The following is an 18774-nucleotide window of genomic DNA, read 5'->3' as shown; positions in this document are numbered from 1 at the left end:
AATGGGTATGCTCTATGTGGTCTCCTTCCAAGTTGTTTCGGGATACGAAAGAACTCCTTGTTGTTGTTACTTGTATTTATGCAGGTGTTAATAAGTTCGAGTGACGGTTTCTGGTGCTACGTTAATTTTTTTTTTTAATCTCCCATTGACCGCTTCCGTCGGTCCGCAGCTCCTTATTTCTTTTTTTCTCCTTCATTCGTGTAGCAGGGAGAGGAGAGGAGCAGTGGAGTGAAGTTTGTGCAAATGTCTGTGGGTAGGGTCACAAAGATTATGTCAACGTAGTGCCAATGAGCGACAACTATACGCCTTTCTTTGTTTTTATTTTGTATACGAGGGGATGTGGATGAATTAGACTGAGCATCATCTAAACTCTAGTGGGAAATAGATGTAAAAAATTGGGTGTCATTTTTTTTTTCGTTTCTCTTTAACGTATCCTTCTTGCTTATTTCTTTTATTCTCTTTGTTTTCCCCCCTCTCCTTCTTAATGTGTGTGTGTGTGTGTGTGTGTGTGCGCTGTCAAACCACTCAAACTATTTGCAATTCGTCTGCAACGCACAGCCTTTTCTCACCACACAAAATACCTCCATATACCGTTGAGAGGAGACGCGTTCATGTGTTTGTGAAGGCGATTAAGAGTATAGGGCTAACACCGGGCCAGTGAGTAGAGAGAAGGGGTTTAAAAAAAAAAGAAAAAACTCAGCTGGTACTAATGAGGGGAATGTGGGCGACTTTGCGACTGTTCCGTTGTGACCGCAATTTTACGGCTCTCAACAGGGGCAATGGCGTTTATAATATCCAAAGCGTTGCTTCACGGGATTGCGCACTTTGCCATAGTCAACGCGCTGTGAAGCACCGTTCTTTATCACCTGATGATCCCTTTGGTGAGAAATCAGCATCTGATGATCCTGTTGATGGTTTCTATGGAGCGTGGAGTAATATAAATGTGGATGCGTTCGCTAACGCTGCAGCCAGTGAGGAAGTGCGAATGGCTCATTTTGGCCCCGAGTGGTCTCGCTTTACGACGATTGGTCGCCTGTCCGTAAAGAAAATGAATGAAAGCGGATCATCTGCCTCTTCCGGCTCTGAGGATTGTGGAATGGCGTCACAACATCCCCTCGGCGCGGAGGAACTTCATATGCGGGAGCTGCGGGAGCGAAGGAAGGTGCTTGAGAGAAATTATTCCAGCTACGATGAATATGTAGCCAAGGAGCTAGGTTTGAGTGAGGTAGATGACTGCGACAACGCCTGTGGTCTCCAAAGTGAAGATCCGGAAATAGTGGCAGACGGGGAAGAGGCTGAGGACAATGATGATGCTGATGAAGATGCAGACAATGTGCCACTTCCGCAGTTCATGCGTAGGAGTGGATGCGAACAAGAAAACGACACCGGGGTTAACATATACTCCTCTGATCAACAGCAGCAGCAGCAAATGGGAGGCGTTCCGGCCAACACTGTAAATGAAGGGCACGTTCCCCAGCGTCGCGGGACATTGCACCCTCCTGAGCCACTCGCACAGGTCGTATTCTGCCAGTTGGGCGAACCACACGGCGATTCCGAGCTGCCACGTGAGGACCCATTACACTGGGACACGGAAGAGGTCATTTTGTGGATAAGGAGGATGGAAGCGGCACAATGCGTTCTTTCATCCGGATCTCTTGCATGTGATTCATTGGTTATGGAAGATCCCTCTATGCAGGAAGCCTTTCGTATGGCACGTATAGATGGGGATTACTTATTAAAGAACACTGTACCTGCTACGATGTTTCAGGTGATGCGCCGGTGGCATCTTCGACGACACGAGATTGTGCTCGCGGTTCTGAAGGAGCAACAAAGGAGGGGAATTGACTCCCATGAAATCAATACTTCCATTTTTGACGACCCCATTATGAGGGGGATTCTTGATTCGGGTCGGGCCAAACTTGACGAAGTTGTTCTAATGGTGACACCTATGCTCGTACAGGAAACAATATGTCAGGGGTACCTCTACTGCCGTTGAAGTGAGGGGTGGTTAGCGTGTCTAATCGAGGCAGTTACATTTGCATGAGAGGAAGAGGTGCGGTTAGCTTTTGTTGACCTCGTGATTACGTGCTAAGGTGACTTTACGTGTAAGGATGGAGAAGTCCCTTTCTTCTTCACCAACATTCTTAGCAACCACAATTTAGCGTATGCGGACGCGGAGTATAAGTGATTACTAAAACTTTTTTTTTCTGCCATCATTCCTTGCTACTGTGTCTTCTCGGACTATTTTATTCACTTTTACTGTTATCGAGTGTTTCACAGTGTCCCTTGACAATAGGTATAAGTAAGGTGGAGCTGAAAGTCGTGTAAACCTTATCATTAGAGAGCATAGAAGCAAAAAATATATACACAATTTCAAAAGAGGGTAGAAGTAAGGTGTGACATACACCCTTTCTCCCCACCCTCAAGGTATATATATTTATATATAGTTAATTAGACTGTACTTATTTACAGTACCCAGACGCACGTGCGGTTGATGGCTGATACACTTTCACCGTGGGATCGTATCAATCGTTTTTACCACATCACCCGTAAACCTATCCATCTCTTCGTCGCGTATCACGCTGATGCGGCTGCCGCCTCCCTCACCCTCACGTCCCTGCTAAAGGCGTGCTTCATTCCCTTCAACCTCCATCCTATCGCCGAGTATGCCGAGGCTCGGGATATTATTCAGCGCACGAGCCTCGCTCAGGATGCAGAGCTGCAGGTTGGCGATGCAGCACCCGTAGATGAATTATTTCTTCTCATTGGACTTGGTGCTTCAGTGGCGTTATTCTCTTTCTTCGACTTGCAGCGGCACATTGTTTTGGTTCTTGATTCATATCGACCGTTTCTATTGGAAAATTTACGTGCATGCGACAGCGATCGATTGGTGATATGGGGACAAGAAAAAATTCACGAGGAAGTAGATGATTTCTTTCGTACTCAGCGTGAGCAAGAGAAGGCACGTCGCCGACGCCGCCGTAGACGCCAAATGCACCGTAGAAGAGTCCGTCAGCATGCTGAAGGGGATGTTGAGGAAGATGAAGTTAGCGATGAGGCAAGCAGTAGCGACGACGACGACGATGATGAGAATGACGACGAGTATGGTGATGATGATGAGATGACTCCCTCGCAAAGTCAGGAGCGGCTCGACTGGTTGAGAGAAGATGTTCCCGCACATTTGGAACGACTGTATTATGCTGCGGAGTGTGCTGGGAAGAGCTGTGCGCTAGAGATGTACGACTTGGCGATACTGTTGAATCGTGTTAAGGAACCTGTGTTGTGGCATGCTGCATTGGGTGTATGTGACTTATTTAAGCGTCGTCTGGTGGATTATGGCACGTATATTACAGACATGCGTCGAATCCACAATGAAGTGAAGCTGCGCAAAGGCATCCGTCACGGGCTTCTTGACGACCTAACCAATGATACAGTCAACCGGTACCACAAACAGGTCTCATCTAGCAACACTATGCAGCTCTCTAGTTTAGAAGAAGATCAACTTTTCTTACTGCGACACCTTTCATTGTGGAACGCCATGTGGCTCCATCCCGTTGTTGCTGGTCTACTTTCCCTGCATCGCGTGGAAGAGGGTTTGGGAACCCTCCGCCAGCTGTTGGCTCGCTGCGGTGTGTCAGCCAAGGTTGCCCAACAACCATGGCGGGAGCTTCCAGACGATGTGAAAAAAGACTCATGCCAACTAGTACGTAACGAACTCAAGCAACTGCTGCGCACGCGGGGTAGTTTTATTAAAAACCCGATACAAATTCAATGCGTGGCGCGCACAACAGGTTACAGTGTTGAAGTATCTACGTTTGATATCTGCACACTGTTCACAGCATTGCTATCGGCCGCGCCACCAAGCACCATATACACCACGTCGAAGGATGAAACTACCATGAAGGAAAAGTTGAGGGAGTTCCGCCGTGAACAATTCTGGCGCGCCCACGACATAATAGACGCTGACCCCAATTCTCCAGCATTTGGAGCAGCTGTAAAAGAGGCTCAGGCTCTACATGAGTCGGTGGCAACGGCTACAAGTGCACTAATGCAACCCGGAATGATGCAAAGCACCAAAGGGATTCATTATACACAACCTGCCGACCCGACGAACACATCAACCGCATTGGAGACTTTCGGTTGTCCATTTCGTCTCGGTGTATTAGTTGAGAGACTGCTCTACACCTTGACTGTTGAGCGCGGGCTTGGGAAGTACACACGTGATGTGCGGCCTGTACTCCTGTCATGTTACATTCCTCGGTTTACTGCTGCTCCAGAGCAACAACAACAGCAGCAGCAACATCAGCAGCAACAACAACAAGCAGAACATTCCTTTATTGTGGTGTTCGCTCACGAGGGTCCCATCACGGCTGGACTTACGCCACTTATTCCCGTTGTTCGTTGGAATGACTGCGTAACTGACACAGAAGAATTTCTTGTACCCCCGCTCCGGGATTTCGTTAGACGGGACGCAGTTGTTGTGGAGGGGCGAGAATCTACTGCACACTTAGCGGAGATGTTGCACCTTCACTCCCTCGCTGGCGGGCGCTGAAAAACATAGATTCACGCACACACTTTTATACATTTACATGTATTTGTTTGCTCATATTCAAATGGGTAACGAGTAGATCACAACACATAACTTTTAGTTTTTTTTGTTCATCGTATAATGTGGAGGTAAACACTGTTGGAACAGAGAGACAGTAAAGTTCCACATTGAAGGTGATGAAGTAACATTATTAAAACGAAACGAATGAATACACAAATGAAATTGTGGAGGGGAAGAGAAGCGAATGAATAGGAGAGTGGAATGTGACGAAAGTGGTTTGTAACGACGCAATGATCGGAACAATATTGACACCTTTTTTTTTTGCTTTTTGTGTGTGACGTGAGATATTGTCCACTTCCTTCTTTCCTTCTCTTCCCCCCTGACCTTCCTCTTTTGTGATGGCTCATGCATTGATTATGAGGTAACTGTTTGTTAGAGACGAAATGCTGCGGCATTAGTCTTTTATAGAGATCCACTTAATAAAAGAGCATTCGCGTGTATGCCGCTTCTACAGCGAATGACAATGTCCGAAAGGAGGTGGATGAAAGTTGGGGAAATTAAGTGGCGGGTCGCAACCGGCCTTTTAATTCCTTCTTTGATTCACATATTTCCTTCACATCACATTCCAACTGTTCGACCACCACCTTTGACCCTATTATTATTATTATTTTTTCTTTCACCCTTCTTTTTATTTTGTTGATACTTCACCTATTCCTTCGACTTCATGCTGATTAGCGCGTGTCAGAGGGCTGAGAGAGTACAGTCGAGCGCTGGAAAAAAGGAGAGAAACCTGTGTACCTAATAAAGTTTGTGCTGTAAAAACTCCTGTGCGTTTCTTTAAGTTCTTTCGCGCTCCTGTGTTCTTTTGCTTTTTGTTTGTGTTTTCGTTGCCTCTCTTAAAATTTTCCTGCGTCTCCTCTTGTGAATTGCTAATAATTATTATTATTGTTTGAGGGGTTGCCTGACAGCACCGGGCTTTGACCTTCAAATTCAGTGGGCGCTGGTCGTCCATTGTAGTGCCTCTGGCAACTCACAGCAACAGTGTTAACAGTTTTGCGACGTGGGAAGGCAAAGTGAAAAGGACGACTCGGGAATAAATAGACAAACAAAGTTGTGGTGAGAACACCTCACGCGTGTACTGCATCAAACGAAGCGTGAGCAAAACAAAACAAAACAACAAAGACTGTTCTGGAGTCCTTAGAGGACAGAGTGGAAGAAATCATTGTGGAGTTACCGGCAACGTCGTTCCGTTTAACGGTACTCAGTTTCTTTCATTTATACTTGTGTGTGTCTTCTAGTTTTTGTCCTGCTGCTGAAGCAGTCATCAGTTGCTCCTCTACAGTTGTTGCCGGTTTCGCAGAAATGACATGCAACGTTGGGACGACGGCAGCGGCGGATGGATGTAATGATGTAGGCGTTAGAGGAATTGAGACGTTGCCGTATCATACGCACGGTGGCGTTCCCCCAATTCAGAGGGGCGTATCCTCCTCCATATTTGGTCGCTTTGCTGTGGAAGAGGCGGATGAACTTCGGGAACTTTTACGTGTGGAACGTTGTCGGCTTGCTAATTCTGTGCAACGTGAGGAAGTCTTGCGACAGCGCTTAATTGTAGCGGAGGAAGGCCATGTGTTGTACCACTTGTACTTCGAGCGGTTGCTTGAACTACTGCGCACTGACAGAGAGGAAACATCCACCACTAGCACTAAAGATGACTCACCACTAATAACAAAAGAAGACCTGTTAAAAGGGCTTCACGAAGCCTTAAGATCCGTCGGTGCAGCCACAGCTGGAGGTACAATCAGCAATGCCGACGGGGAAGGCTGCATTCGTGGAATTAATTGCAGCGGAGCCAGCGGGGAGACGGAATCAATTAGTAGCGACGAACAAAAGATGAGCGGTGGTGCGGCTGCACCTTTCGTTAACTTGTCGAACGCCACTCTCTTAACGGCTTCTGCGTTGCAGATGAGACTGGCTAATGCCCTGGAGTTGAGACGTCGTGAGAAAGCTAGAAAACATGAATTAACAAAACGGGCTCTGAAGGATGTGCTATGCGTGTGCGTTGAGGAAATAGAGGCGAGGCATGCCACTGTACTTCTTGCTCTCCGCAATGCCGAGCGTCGTGTGGAGAGTTGTGATAGAGAAGTATCTGCGATGTTGAAGTATCGTGTGAGGCAAATTCAAGACCCCACAGAAAACTTAGAGGGATTACGCGAAAAGTTAGTGAGCCTGAGCCAAGAGCACGTGCGGACTCTTCAGGAATTACGACTGTCACAACTAGAGGTGGCAGCTCTCAAGGATGATGTAGTGAGAGCAGAAGCAAGGGTTACTAGTTTGTCATCGCTGAACCGTGCTGCTGACTCTCTGGAGGATGCGCGGCAGGGTGTATGCGATTTCATTCGCACAACTGCGAGTGATATCAGACAGCGCGTACACAGAGGCATCACGTTGAACGAGCCGTTTATTCAGTCCATGCGTTCAGTTGCTTTGAAGATTGAGGCACAGGTGGAGAGACTGCGGCCAGACGACTGGCACAGAGACGACAATTGTTCTGGAGTAGCCGGCTCAGTGGATACAGTGGTGGACTCAAGCAACAAGACCTGCTTAAATAGTAATGAACCTTGTGGAGTCATTGCCTTGCCGATACACGGGGTGCCTGAGAATGGGTGGGCACCGCGCTCAAACGAGCAACGTGAAAAACTTCGGTTGCCTCTTGCATCACGTCGCGCGGAAGTGCGGTCCGAATCATTGGTTGCGACTGCACTTCTTGAGGAACTTGCTCGGGTTATGAACAATTTTTGCCGTCTCTTGGAGAATAATATGGAGCAAGCGGCAGCCAACACCCATTCTATCATGCAAGCCATCGACCGTTTTGAGACTGCTGTTGTGAACAAACTAACGGATATGTGGGACTCCACTCAGAGTTCACTCGCATCATGTGGACTCACATCATCACCTTCTGCCCACGGTTCAACCCCATGTGGAACGGTGGAGCGGGAAACATTCTGCACACGCAATGAGACTCACCGCTGCGGTCGTAATGACACCAGCCCAGCGGTGCAACCCCATGCAACACCTGGAAAGACAATCACGACAACATCAGCGGTGCTGCCCTCATTGATGACTTCTCCACAACCCGAGCAGGCAGTTGCGAGCCCCCATTGGCAGCCGGAGCCACCACAAAGGCGGTTGGTGTTGCACGAGCGTGATTCGTTTGGCACCCCACTATGCCGTGTTGCAATAATTCAACAGTAATTATTCCGTATTCTACATACATACACACACAGGCACCTCCAAGTGACTCTGGAGCTACGTACTTCTGGGCTAGATATATTTTCACCCTTCACAACATGACCACACAAATATGCACATATAGTAGATGGTATGCGTAAATGCATGTTTGTGTGCGACTTATTCAGCGTGTCGCTTTATTACTTTTCATTTTTATTTGTTTTCTGTTCACACTAACAGCACTGTTCTTTTTTTTTTTCGCTTGTTCACTACCGCCTATACTCTGAAACTTGCATGACGGAACGTCGGCGAATATTGCGCACATGGTCGCCATGCTGCGACCGAGAGCGCCAGGACAGTCGCGGCGATTTCCACCTAAATGAACAATGCGGGCCTGTAAAGTTTGGTTCAACAATAGAAAGAACAAATAAGAACCTACGGAAGAAAATCCAAGCGGGCCGAAATATGAGATACGTAAGTTACATATGACGAAAGAAATGGCTTTACTTGCGTTAGATGCCGGTTCTGGCGGCACGAGACTTTATGTTACCGTTATCTCTTAGACACTAGATCACATTTTTTTTTTTACTCACTCACTCACTCGCACCCCCTTAACGCATGATATATAGTTTTTTTCCCCCCCCCTTCTGAGCGGTTGGCGGTTTCACCTTATTTCATACTCATATGCGTGTGTGCAAGTTTATATAAGGTGACATTAACGCTTAGACCACTTCATGTTGCGGAATATGGATAATGAAGGGAACTGGGATTTGTGACACATCTTACCTCAACTATCATGTCGAGGTGTTTAATTGCTGTTGGGCTACTTTTTTTTTTCTTCTTTTTTTATCGAAGCGTTTTGGGAAGCGAAGCTCACGCGTATGCCCAACGAAGGAAAATAGGAATGTGGCGGTTTAACTTTCTGACAGCTTGTGTCATTAATAACACTTTCCACATATTCGTTAATATACGTGGAGTCCAATGTAAGAAAATTAAGTGAGTTATCTTTCGTTTTTTTTTCTTATTATTCTACTGGGTTAAAAGCGTTTTCAACGACTCGTGCATTGGCCGAGCGGGATGTCTTTCTTGGTATTAGCAAGTATAATTTCCCCCCTCTCCTTCTCATTCTTGGTGTTGAACTTCTTTGATCATATAAAAAAGCAAGGAAAAAAAACAAAAGAAGCGAAGACAGAGTAAGAAAAGGAAAGCAGACAAACAAGAAAGTAATATTATCAAGAAAATGCTCCGCCGAACAAATTTTTTCAGAATCGGGCTTGATAAGGTGATGTCGCTGTCAAGTGCGGTGCAGGATATAAAAAATGGTGCGACACTTGCCGTTGGTGGGTTTGGAACAGGCGGAATGCCGCATGCCATAATGCAAGAGATCAAAAAGATGGGCGTGCGAGACCTCATTATTTATAGTGACGGTGCCGGTGTTGACGGATACGGTATAGGGGTTCTCTTCGAAAACAAACAAATCAACAAGATGATCGTAAGTTACGTTGGAAACAACAAAATATTCGCGAGGCAATACCTGGAAGGTGATGTGGAGCTGGAATTCTGCCCCCAAGGAAGTCTTGCTGAGCGCATGCGTGCAGGTGGTGCAGGCATCCCCGCATTTTACACCCCAACCGCCGTTGGTACAGTACTGCAAACTGGAGGGCAGATTACAAAGTACGATAAAAATGGAGGTGTCTTGAAGGAATCCACCCCACGCGAGACTCGCTTCTTTGGCGGTCGTCTCTACTGCTTGGAAAATGCAATTAAGACAGACTTTTCTATCGTCAAAGCGTGGAAGGGGGACCGCTGCGGCAACCTTGTCTTTCGCGGTACGGCACGCAACTTCAATGTTCCCGTGGGACAGTGTGGCCAAACGGTCATCGCGGAGGTGGAAAACCTCGTAGAGAACGGCGATATTGATCCCGATGAGGTTCACCTTCCGGGTGTATATGTTGATCGTGTTGTGGTTCCAGAACGGTACCAGACGTTGATTGAACACCGCACTGTGACAAGACATGACGGAGCGGGCAACAAACCAACCAAAGCATCCACACGTGGCGAGGAGGTGCGTCAGCGTATCGCCCGCCGTGCCGCCCTCGAATTTGCCAACGGAATGTACGTCAATCTCGGTATCGGCATCCCAACGGAGTCATCCAATTACATTCCTGCTGGCGTTAACGTTGTGCTGCAATCGGAAAATGGACTCATTGGCATGGGACCTTTTCCAACAGAGGATAAAGTGGATGCTGACTGGATCAATGCTGGAAAGCAAACCATTTCACATCTCGCGGGCTCCGCCCTCTTCGACAGCGCCACATCCTTTGCGATGATACGCGGTGGTCACATGGACCTTACGATGCTTGGCGCATTAGAGGTGGCTGCCAACGGTGATCTCGCCAACTTCATGATTCCTGGTAAACTCGTCAAGGGTCCTGGCGGTGCTATGGATCTTGTTTCATGTGGCACGCGTGTTGTTGTGACGACAACACATTGCAGCAAGAATGGGGATCCCAAGATTGTCGAACGCTGCCGTCTTCCCGTTACGGGAAAACACTGCGTTTGCCGCATCATTACCGAATATGCTGTATTTGATGTCGTTGACGGTCGTTTGGTGCTGAAAGAAATTGCGGAAGATACAACTGTAGACCAGGTGAAGAAGCTGACAGGTGTTGGATTTGATGCAGATAATGTGATAACGATGCCATTGGCGCCCCTCACGTAGCTTTTAGGGGTGATGCCTCCTTTCATATACAATCAGCAGTGTACACGGTGACGTGATGTATGTTTGTCACTTTTATTCTTGTTTCTGTCATCGCTTTGTCCCATACGGGTGTTTTTTTTCTGTTTTTTTTATTTGTGGGGTCGTATGATTCGCGCTTCTTCCTCCTTTTTATTTCCTTCATTAAACTCCTTTTCCTCCATTGTTTCTTTTTTTTCTTTTTCAGGTTTCTTCTTTTTTGTGAGAAGGCCTCGGTTATTTTCGTTGCTTGACGTTTTTACTCTCTTTCATCCTAGTTTTGTATTTTCCCCCTTTTCCATCAATTCTTCACGCGTTTGGTTTCGCTACGGAATCCCGCGATCACATATATATATATATATAGTGTGTGTGTGTGTGCACTCCCTTTCTCCTTCTGGTCTCTTCGTACAAAAAGAAAAAAAAAGGAAACTTTTCCTTCTTTTTTGGTCCTCTTTCGTTTTTGTGTTATATTTACCTTTTCCTTTAATGCGGTTTTGGTTGTGTTTCTTTTTCATTCGCACTTATTTTTCTCTTCATGCCGCACCACCTGCAACTTGATTACCACTTTTCCCCATGCCGTTTGGGTTTTCTTTTCTTTTCTTTTCTTTTTGTTTTTTTTATTTATTTGTTCGTTTTTTATTTATTTCTTGGTATAAGCATCTTCCTATCGGTGACTTCCCACATGCATTCAGCTCATGTGCTCCGCTAATATAATATAATGTTATATATAAATATATATATTGTGTGTGCGTGTGTTATGCTTTTACTAAAGGAAGCATAACTGCTAGGCTTTATATAACGGAAATAACACACACATCAAAGAAAAAAATATATAACATGATTAAATAAATAAATTAAATCTGGGAAAAAGTGGCAGGTTGGTGAGGTGGGGTATTTTTAAAAAAAATATGAGAAGATCAAATTTTCGTGATGGGAGAAGGAAGTTGGGTGAAAGGTCAACCAAATGGAAGTGGATGTTACAAACAACAAAAACAACAACTTTAAGAAACCAAAAAAAGAAAAAAGGGGACAAAATTAAAAGATAGTGGAAGGAGGGAGCTTTGATGGCACAGCGAAATATGTCGAAACCAATAAATGAACTTTGTGTAAACGAGATCAAAGATTTGACGGTGAGTTGTTTCGTATGCGGTATGTGTAAAGTGAAACGATGAAAAAAAAAAAGAAAGGAAAAGGCAAAAAAAAAAGGAGGAAGAAAGCAAAACACAGAAAAAAAAACAAAGGAAGGAGGAAACAGAAAAGGCAGCGGAGATGCGAAGGATAAAAACAATAATGATTATTATATATATACATACGGTAACTGTCAAAACAATTGAAAAAAAGTGTTCAAATGGATCAAAATAAGATGAAGATTTAAACGTACGGGGAGAAGAAAAAGGAAAAAAAGGTACGAAAGATAAGACACACATATATTTCGAACGTCATGTGTATACATTTATGCATATGTACATATGTTTGATGATTTATGTATTATGCGTTTGTAAGCGTGGCGTATCTCCGTCATATGGGGAAGGGAAGTGAGAAGGAAAAAAAAAACGAGCATAAAATAATAATTAAAGAAAATAGTGTAAGGCAGTAGTGACGGTGTAAATAAATAATTTGAATGAAATTAGGAAAAATGTGCAGCTGTAAGTAAAGGAAATGATGATAATGATGATGACTAGTGGAAGTGTACATGTATATTATATATATATATATGTTCTTCTTGCCATTTGAAGTTTTGCGAGTTGTCTTTCTTATTACTGCTATTGCCACTACTTGTTTATTTTATTTGCTTGTTTTTTTTTCGTATATTCGTTTCTATCACTCGCTGTCGCTCGCATTTTTTTTTTTTTTTGAAATGAATTTTGTTCTTATTTCTGCTTTTTCTTTAATTTATTTCCCCCTCCATAATCCTCCTTCATTCCCTCGCCTTTCGTTTCTTTTTCTTCCTCTATTTCTTTCGGTACGCTAAAATACTTTAGATTATTTATTATTTGTATTTCCTCCTGATTTTACTTCTATTTTATTTGTTTTTTTTTATACACTGCTTTGTTTTTAGTATTGCTCCTCGTCTTTTTTTGTTTTGTTGTTTTGTTCGGAGGAAGTGAAAAGAGGGGATAAAAAAAAGAGGAGAAAATAGCTCAAATAATGTTTAATAATAATTTAAAAAAAAAGAGGAGCGAAGAAAGAAACATTTAAGTTTTCTTTAGTTTTTTTTTAAAAAAAAGAAGAGCAGAATAAATAGATAAAAAGAAGAAAACGGCTACGTTCTTCTTCAAAGTTGTGAGGAAGTGTGGGCGTGGCTATAATTTTTTTTTTACTTCTATTTGGTCGTTTTGTTTCTTTTTTGTTCTGTTCGCCCACCTAAAGAAAAATAAAACAAAATGCAGAGTGAGAGACCGTATATAGAAGGTAAATGAGGTTTACCTCCTGAAAATACTTTATCTTTCCTCCCCGTTCCATTTTGTTTTTGTTTTTGATATTGTTTTGTTTGGTACCATTATTATTTTTCCATTATATAAACAGAAGAAAATATATATATATATATATCTTTTCCAGCCGATGGAGTGATTGAGTGGGAAAGGGTAAAATAATAGTCTTTTTTTTTTACCGCAGAATCACAACAGTTTTGTTTTCTTACTTATTTATAATGATCATAATTATTATCATAATTAATATATTTATTAGTATCATAATTTTTTAATTTTTTTCTTTTTTACAAATGAAAATACTGATAAGCAATTAACAAACCGCATATTGTTTTGTTTTTCGGGGTTGCTACCGAGTCATGGAAGTGGCATATGGTTCCACATGTCACATGATTGTCCAATGTATGTGTAGTTTTCCCCCTTCTTTTTTTCTTTTCTTTTTCTTTTTATTTTTACACAGTTTTCAGCGTTTTCTTTTTTACGCAACGGTAACCTCGCGCCATCTCTGTTTGTTACTGTTTCTCGGGTTGCTTGTTTGTGCCTTCATACGTCCTTCCCTCCCTTCCTTCTTTTCTTTCAGCGTGCGTATGTGTGTGTGTGTGTGTGTGTTTGGGGGGGGAGGGGGAAAGGCGTATGAGCACGTAACCCAATTGAGTTTGTTTTATGAACTTGCTCTATTTTTTTTTTTTTTTAGTGACCTTTACTTCTCTTTTTCTTTCTCTCTCTCTTTCGTTCTCTCTCTCTATCTATTTTTCAGTTCATCCTCCGTTTCGTGCGATATGTTCTGCGAAGATGGCTCCCAACTGGGATGGAGTTTTACAGTAACTGATCTACTGGCGAGGAAACGGCGCAACTTCCCCTCTTCATTTGCCACGGCACTGGCAAGTCGCTCTCGGGAGGCATTACTTCACATTAGTCGAAATCCCACCGTAACGAAACTGCTAACTGAACGACCGGGAATTCTCAGTGAATTGGAGGCGCCCGCCAAACAGTTACGTTCACTGGAAGATTTGGTGTTACTTTTGCGTGAGCTCAACACATCACCAGTGGGGGACCGGCTGCGGTTTCTAAATGGAGCGTCACCAACGCTCGTGGAGGTTTTTGGTGAAGAGAATGTTAAGGACCCTCAAGCTATTGCGGAAAGGGAACTTATCGCTTGGCTGCAACTCAGTGTGTGGGTACGCTACTGTACAGTTATTGTCATGCAAAGACTTGTTGCTCTTCATGAGTGCATTTCTGCATATGCACAGTACTGGGTCTGGGCAGAGAAACACTCGGCACGGGCTTCTTTTCACTTATCACTTAGTGGTTGGCAGTGGTTGCGGCAACAGTGTTATGGTATATTGTACACAGGTTGGGGGAGATATATGCTACAGATAGCTTTGATGGCGAATACACATGGAGCTTTTTTGCATCGGATGATGCGTAGTGTTGTGTGCGGTATTGGAACGCTACATAACATACTCGATCGTGCGAATTCATCCATTGCCGCTGTGGGGAATGATGATTCGTGGTTTCCTGTGTTAACTGACGCACAACACGAAGAGGCGCGGCAACGTGTGCTGTCACGGGTACGAACCGCAGTGACAAGGGCAGTGTGGCAACTAAAAGGTTCGCTGCACGTTTTGGTTCCACCCGAAGACGTATCTGGTGGATCTGCGAGGGATCCACAATCATTTCCGGAAGGTGGTGCGACTTCACTGCATGAAGTACTTAATTTGTTTTATGTGACAGCGTATTCACTACAACTAAATGTTTCGAAGCTGGAGGAGGGAGCTGATAAGGGACACATGCCGCCTCGAGGGCGAAGGTGGCGCCCAGTTGCTTTCTTCATTTTTGTTGTTATTCCCTCGGTAGCGTGGCTTGCTGCCGGTGGCGCTCGTAAACTTCTACAGGTGTGCTCATCGGCACGAGCAACACTCCGATGGATGGTGTCAAATTACGTCGTGTGGCCGCTGCAGGAAGTTCGTAGGAGTTTGTTAGGCAGTCGCCCAGGCGTGTTGGAGAGGCGCCGCGCACTTGAGGAAGAAATGAAGTCGGTAGCCAATATCATAAGCGACTACTGTAAAGATTGCTCACCAGACATGAGCGACGCCAATCACCTTGAACAATTACATCGCGATACACTACAGAGCCTTCGCATGGGTGTCATGACTGATGATGAGGGGTACCTAACGATTAATCGGGACTTTGAGTCGGCCATCAAACGACCTATCCGCAGTGTTCTATTCGGAAACCTTCCGCGTCTTATACTTGTTCAACTAGCCTGCAAGCAGCTTGAGGTAAACCGCGTTATAAACGTAACAGGCGAAATACTCGAGGAAAATGACCTTAACTTCAGAGTGATGGCAATGATTCCCGTCATCACATTCCTTGGTGGCATACTGCAACTGTCACTTCAGAACAGGCGGGTGAAGCGCAGACCAGTGATTTTGCACCTGAAACTTTGTTGGTGGGCCGTCCACCATCTCGTTACATTCCCTGAAATGGGCGAGATTTCAGGGGCCAACTGCGAGCACCCCCACCACAATTATCGCGACCACTACGTCAAAGATGTGCAGCTGAAACTCCCTGAATTTCGGAGAGATGAGAGTCCGGTCTCAACCAACTTGGAGGAAGTTTCTTTAGTCAATCCTTCTCGTTACTACCACAGTACATATTTGAGTGATTATGATCAAGGCATGCTCCTCCTACTGACGCATCACATGCGACGTATTGCTATGGAATATTACCCACGGTACCATCACCTAAAACAATACTTGGAGGATCTTGACCGTCTCGAGAGCGTATGGTCCACAAGGCAACAGCGACTCTCAACCCTTGACCGCATGTGGCATGCATTTCACTTTTTGAGTCAGCATGCATTGGCTGGGTAATGTGAAGTTGACTGTGGTGGGAATTACTAGGTGGAAATTAACATAAATATGGGGAAGAATGCAGTTAACCAACTGTACTGGAAAGACAGCTGATGGCAGTACTAGTGAAGCATACGATACACGAAGTAAAATTATACCGGGAACAAGTAGTGATTTCTCGGCAACCTGTGTAGGTTGTGCTGTTGATATCGTTAATGTCTTATTAGTTTTTTTTTTTAAACATATAGCCACTGCCTTGTACGTTACAGCGTGCAGCCCTCTAGGAGGGGGGAAGGGACGGTGATTAATTCTTTACTTTCCTGTTGTAAAGGGTTCCTGGTGGAGAGGAGTCTCGGATAACTTATCTTGTTAATTTGTTTACTATCACTCCCTCCGTTCCTCTTACTGTTATTATTACTGTCGTTAATTCACAATCGCTTCCGCATAATCTCTTCCTTATAACTCACCTGCGCCCTTCTATCACATTCACTACACTTTTTTCCTACCACGTGTCTCAGTCTGCAAATCTGAGTGCATAAGAGAAAGGGGAAGCGCCATCAATTAGTTAGTTTCATTGTTATTATTATTATTATTTTGAAGCTGTATTAAAAAAGGAAAAGAAGACAAGGCAGTGAAGCGAAAGTAGCAAAGGATAACGAAGGGTTAAAGAATTTAACCTTTAGACATCGAAAGATATGGTGAACCGGAAGGCAAAGAAGTCTTCACCCGCCCGTTCATCCACCGCCGCAGGAGCTGCGGCTGCGGCGGCTCGTGTTGCGAAAGCTGAAACCCAGCGGGCACAACTGCTGGAATGGTTGGATGCAAATGATCCGTTGTATGACCGCTCGGGTGCCCCGCCTCTTACGATCAGCGAGGTGCTGTCGACAAAACTGGCCCACAAAACTTTTACGAAAGCCGATGTGGGCGAGCGGCCGTATGACTGGTCGAAACTGCGTGCTGTACTGGAAGCGAGGACGGCAAGCAGCCCACGTTGGTTCATGCAAATTCGTGAAGAGGACCTCCTTGTTGAAGGTGGGCTCGACGGCGTAACGGTCGACTGCGTGGTTATTGCAGAAGCCAGTCAACCAACATTGGCACCGGCGCACTACATCGTGAAGCAGCACCTGCCTTTCAGTGATTTGGAAGATAATGCACCAGAGCGCATTTTGCCTATAGAAGGACAAAATATGTACTGGAAGCGCGTAGTGAGAGATGACGGTGCAAACATTAACGCATTCTTGTTACAGAAGAGAGATCCCGCCTCAAGTGCACAGTTTGGTTTCAGCGGTGCCACTGCTTCGTCGGGGGAAAGCTCCAAAGCCCCCGTCGCCACTGGTGGATTTGACTTTGGTTTCGGCAACGCACAGGCATCAAGTAATGGCAACAGCGGGGCCAATGTAACCGGTAGCGGTGGTGTGACGATTGCTTTTGGTTTTGGTACGGCAGTACCAACAGCTAATAGCAGTTCATCCACCGCTGTGGCACCCGCTAGCGGGTTCAACTTTGGATTCGGTGCGGCACCCGTGGTGGACAGCAATAATGCTGTCAGTGGAAATGGCAGTAATAGCAGCAATAATGTCTTTGGTTTTGGATCTGCCGTTAACAACAACAAAAACGCTAGTAATAGTACTGGTAGTGGCCATAGTCAACAAGGTCGGGATTTCGAGCAGGTAGTTTCCCCACTTAAGGCGAATGAAGTGCTTTTCGCGCTGTGGTCGACAAAGCGTTTGATGGAGATGTCAAAATCTCTCAAGTCTGGAAGCCGTGTCGTTCGTGAAGGTTTCAAGCCAAACCCCGGCGCTTCACCCATCAAACTTGTCATACAAAATGATCTCAAAGATGATATCGCGCAAACTGTAAGGCAATTGGTTCTCAACAGGCTCTTTGCAAAGCGGTCTTCAAAGGTGAAAGCTGTGGACCATTGGATTGATGCGTGCCCTGTATACGAGGATCACCTCGCTGCCGCCATGCAGAAGTTCCGTGAGAACTATGTGAAGGAAGTCGCCGAGTCCTCCGATGAATTTCACGACTTGTACAAGGAATATCATGAACCAATGGAAGCAGAACTCAGACGTATTGTTGAGGGACGGAAGGCAGTGATAACTCGTGAGCTGGAGCAAGCTGGAGAAATCATGCAACTAATCAAGGATAAAAAGATAGCTGAAAAGCAGACTTTTCGGTTGCTGAAGTACTACGCAGCAAACGATGTTATGAAATTCCGACCGTTTGGAAAGGTTAGTGGAATATCTGAAATGGGAGAGTCAGCGGACGTTTGTGAACCGCCAGCGCCCGTCATTGTGAACCCCTTCATGACGATGCAATCAAAGCCCTAATGAGTACAATATTCCGGGAGGTAGGGAGATTTGTTTACCCCATTATTCTTTCATTATTGCTACTTATTCTCTCTCCCCTTGCATTCACAAACGCATTGTGCACATGAAGGATAAATCATGGGAGTTTACTGAGGTTGTAGGACGCAAATAAGCACGTACACCTGCTTTTGTTTGTCTATCGATTTATTCCCTCCAGTAGGTGGTGGTAATAAACATGAACCTTTCCTCCTTTTTTTTTGTTGGGTTATACGTGACTTTCTACATTTATAATGAAGAAGGGTGTGCGCTATGTTCCGTACTCATCCTAGTGAAGGTATTTTTTTTTTTTAGACTGGCTACTCAGGAGAGAGCTCAGTGGAAAGAAAATCCAGAACCAAAAAAAGAAAACGAAGGAAATAAGAAATTAAAAACATATGCGCCAAAGTTCTGACAGCAGAGAAACCGATTAAAGGAATCACAAAAAAAATAAATAATAAGAAAAAACGATAACAAAAATGCATAAAAGAGGGATCAGGCGAGTAATTGAAGGAGAGCGAGCGGAGGAATGGCAGACATGTAACGAAAACAGAAAAAAAAAGCAAAGAAGACTGAGAAACAGTTAGTACCATTACTAAACCATACAGTGAAGAAAGTTGAAGGTAGC

General features: G+C 44.7%; 6 protein-coding genes across 6 annotated transcripts, besides 13 other annotated features; all 6 read left to right on the top strand.

The window, feature by feature from the left end:
- Window positions 1-485: 485 nt before the first annotated feature.
- Window positions 486-511: a microsatellite.
- Window positions 512-709: 198 nt separating this feature from the next.
- Window positions 710-1996, top strand: Tb11.02.0320 (hypothetical protein, conserved; the record flags this gene model as incomplete). The annotated part of the gene is made up of 1 exon (XM_823262.1): window positions 710-1996. The coding sequence occupies one exon, from the start codon at window positions 710-712 to the stop codon at window positions 1994-1996; it is 1287 nt and encodes a 428-aa protein (XP_828355.1).
- Window positions 1997-2494: 498 nt separating this feature from the next.
- On the top strand, window positions 2495-4552 carry Tb11.02.0310 (cell division cycle protein CDC45; the record flags this gene model as incomplete). Its single annotated transcript, XM_823261.1, has 1 exon — window positions 2495-4552. The coding sequence occupies one exon, from the start codon at window positions 2495-2497 to the stop codon at window positions 4550-4552; it is 2058 nt and encodes a 685-aa protein (XP_828354.1).
- Window positions 3070-3126: a microsatellite.
- Window positions 4280-4321: a microsatellite.
- Window positions 4553-5911: 1359 nt separating the features above from the next.
- Tb11.02.0300 (hypothetical protein, conserved) lies at window positions 5912-7801 on the top strand (the record flags this gene model as incomplete). The annotated part of the gene is made up of 1 exon (XM_823260.1): window positions 5912-7801. The coding sequence occupies one exon, from the start codon at window positions 5912-5914 to the stop codon at window positions 7799-7801; it is 1890 nt and encodes a 629-aa protein (XP_828353.1).
- A 1216-nt stretch (window positions 7802-9017) lies between these two features.
- Tb11.02.0290 (succinyl-coA:3-ketoacid-coenzyme A transferase mitochondrial precursor) lies at window positions 9018-10499 on the top strand (the record flags this gene model as incomplete). Its single annotated transcript, XM_823259.1, has 1 exon — window positions 9018-10499. One exon carries the CDS (start codon window positions 9018-9020, stop codon window positions 10497-10499), a length of 1482 nt encoding a protein of 493 aa, XP_828352.1.
- A 600-nt stretch (window positions 10500-11099) lies between these two features.
- Window positions 11100-11137: a microsatellite.
- An 83-nt stretch (window positions 11138-11220) lies between these two features.
- Window positions 11221-11256: a sequence feature (AT_rich).
- An 80-nt stretch (window positions 11257-11336) lies between these two features.
- Window positions 11337-11374: a sequence feature (AT_rich).
- A 311-nt stretch (window positions 11375-11685) lies between these two features.
- Window positions 11686-11754: a sequence feature (T-rich).
- Window positions 11755-12530: 776 nt separating this feature from the next.
- Window positions 12531-12610: a sequence feature (A-rich).
- Window positions 12611-12657: 47 nt separating this feature from the next.
- Window positions 12658-12688: a sequence feature (AT_rich).
- A 355-nt stretch (window positions 12689-13043) lies between these two features.
- Window positions 13044-13064: a sequence feature (AT_rich).
- Window positions 13065-13159: 95 nt separating this feature from the next.
- Window positions 13160-13215: a microsatellite.
- Window positions 13216-13302: 87 nt separating this feature from the next.
- Tb11.02.0280 (hypothetical protein, conserved) lies at window positions 13303-15819 on the top strand (the record flags this gene model as incomplete). Its single annotated transcript, XM_823258.1, has 1 exon — window positions 13303-15819. The coding sequence occupies one exon, from the start codon at window positions 13303-13305 to the stop codon at window positions 15817-15819; it is 2517 nt and encodes an 838-aa protein (XP_828351.1).
- Window positions 13525-13552: a microsatellite.
- Window positions 13649-13691: a sequence feature (GA-rich).
- Window positions 15820-16493: 674 nt separating the features above from the next.
- Window positions 16494-18131, top strand: Tb11.02.0270 (hypothetical protein, conserved; the record flags this gene model as incomplete). Its single annotated transcript, XM_823257.1, has 1 exon — window positions 16494-18131. The coding sequence occupies one exon, from the start codon at window positions 16494-16496 to the stop codon at window positions 18129-18131; it is 1638 nt and encodes a 545-aa protein (XP_828350.1).
- Window positions 18132-18774: the final 643 nt, after the last annotated feature.

This window comes from Trypanosoma brucei, assembly GCF_000002445.2.
Source record: "Trypanosoma brucei brucei TREU927 chromosome 11 chr11_scaffold01 genomic scaffold, whole genome shotgun sequence".
Classification (NCBI taxonomy): Eukaryota; Euglenozoa; class Kinetoplastea; order Trypanosomatida; family Trypanosomatidae; genus Trypanosoma; species Trypanosoma brucei.
The sequence above is the reverse complement of the archived record's forward strand: the minus strand, read 5'-3'. Positions and strand labels throughout refer to the sequence as shown.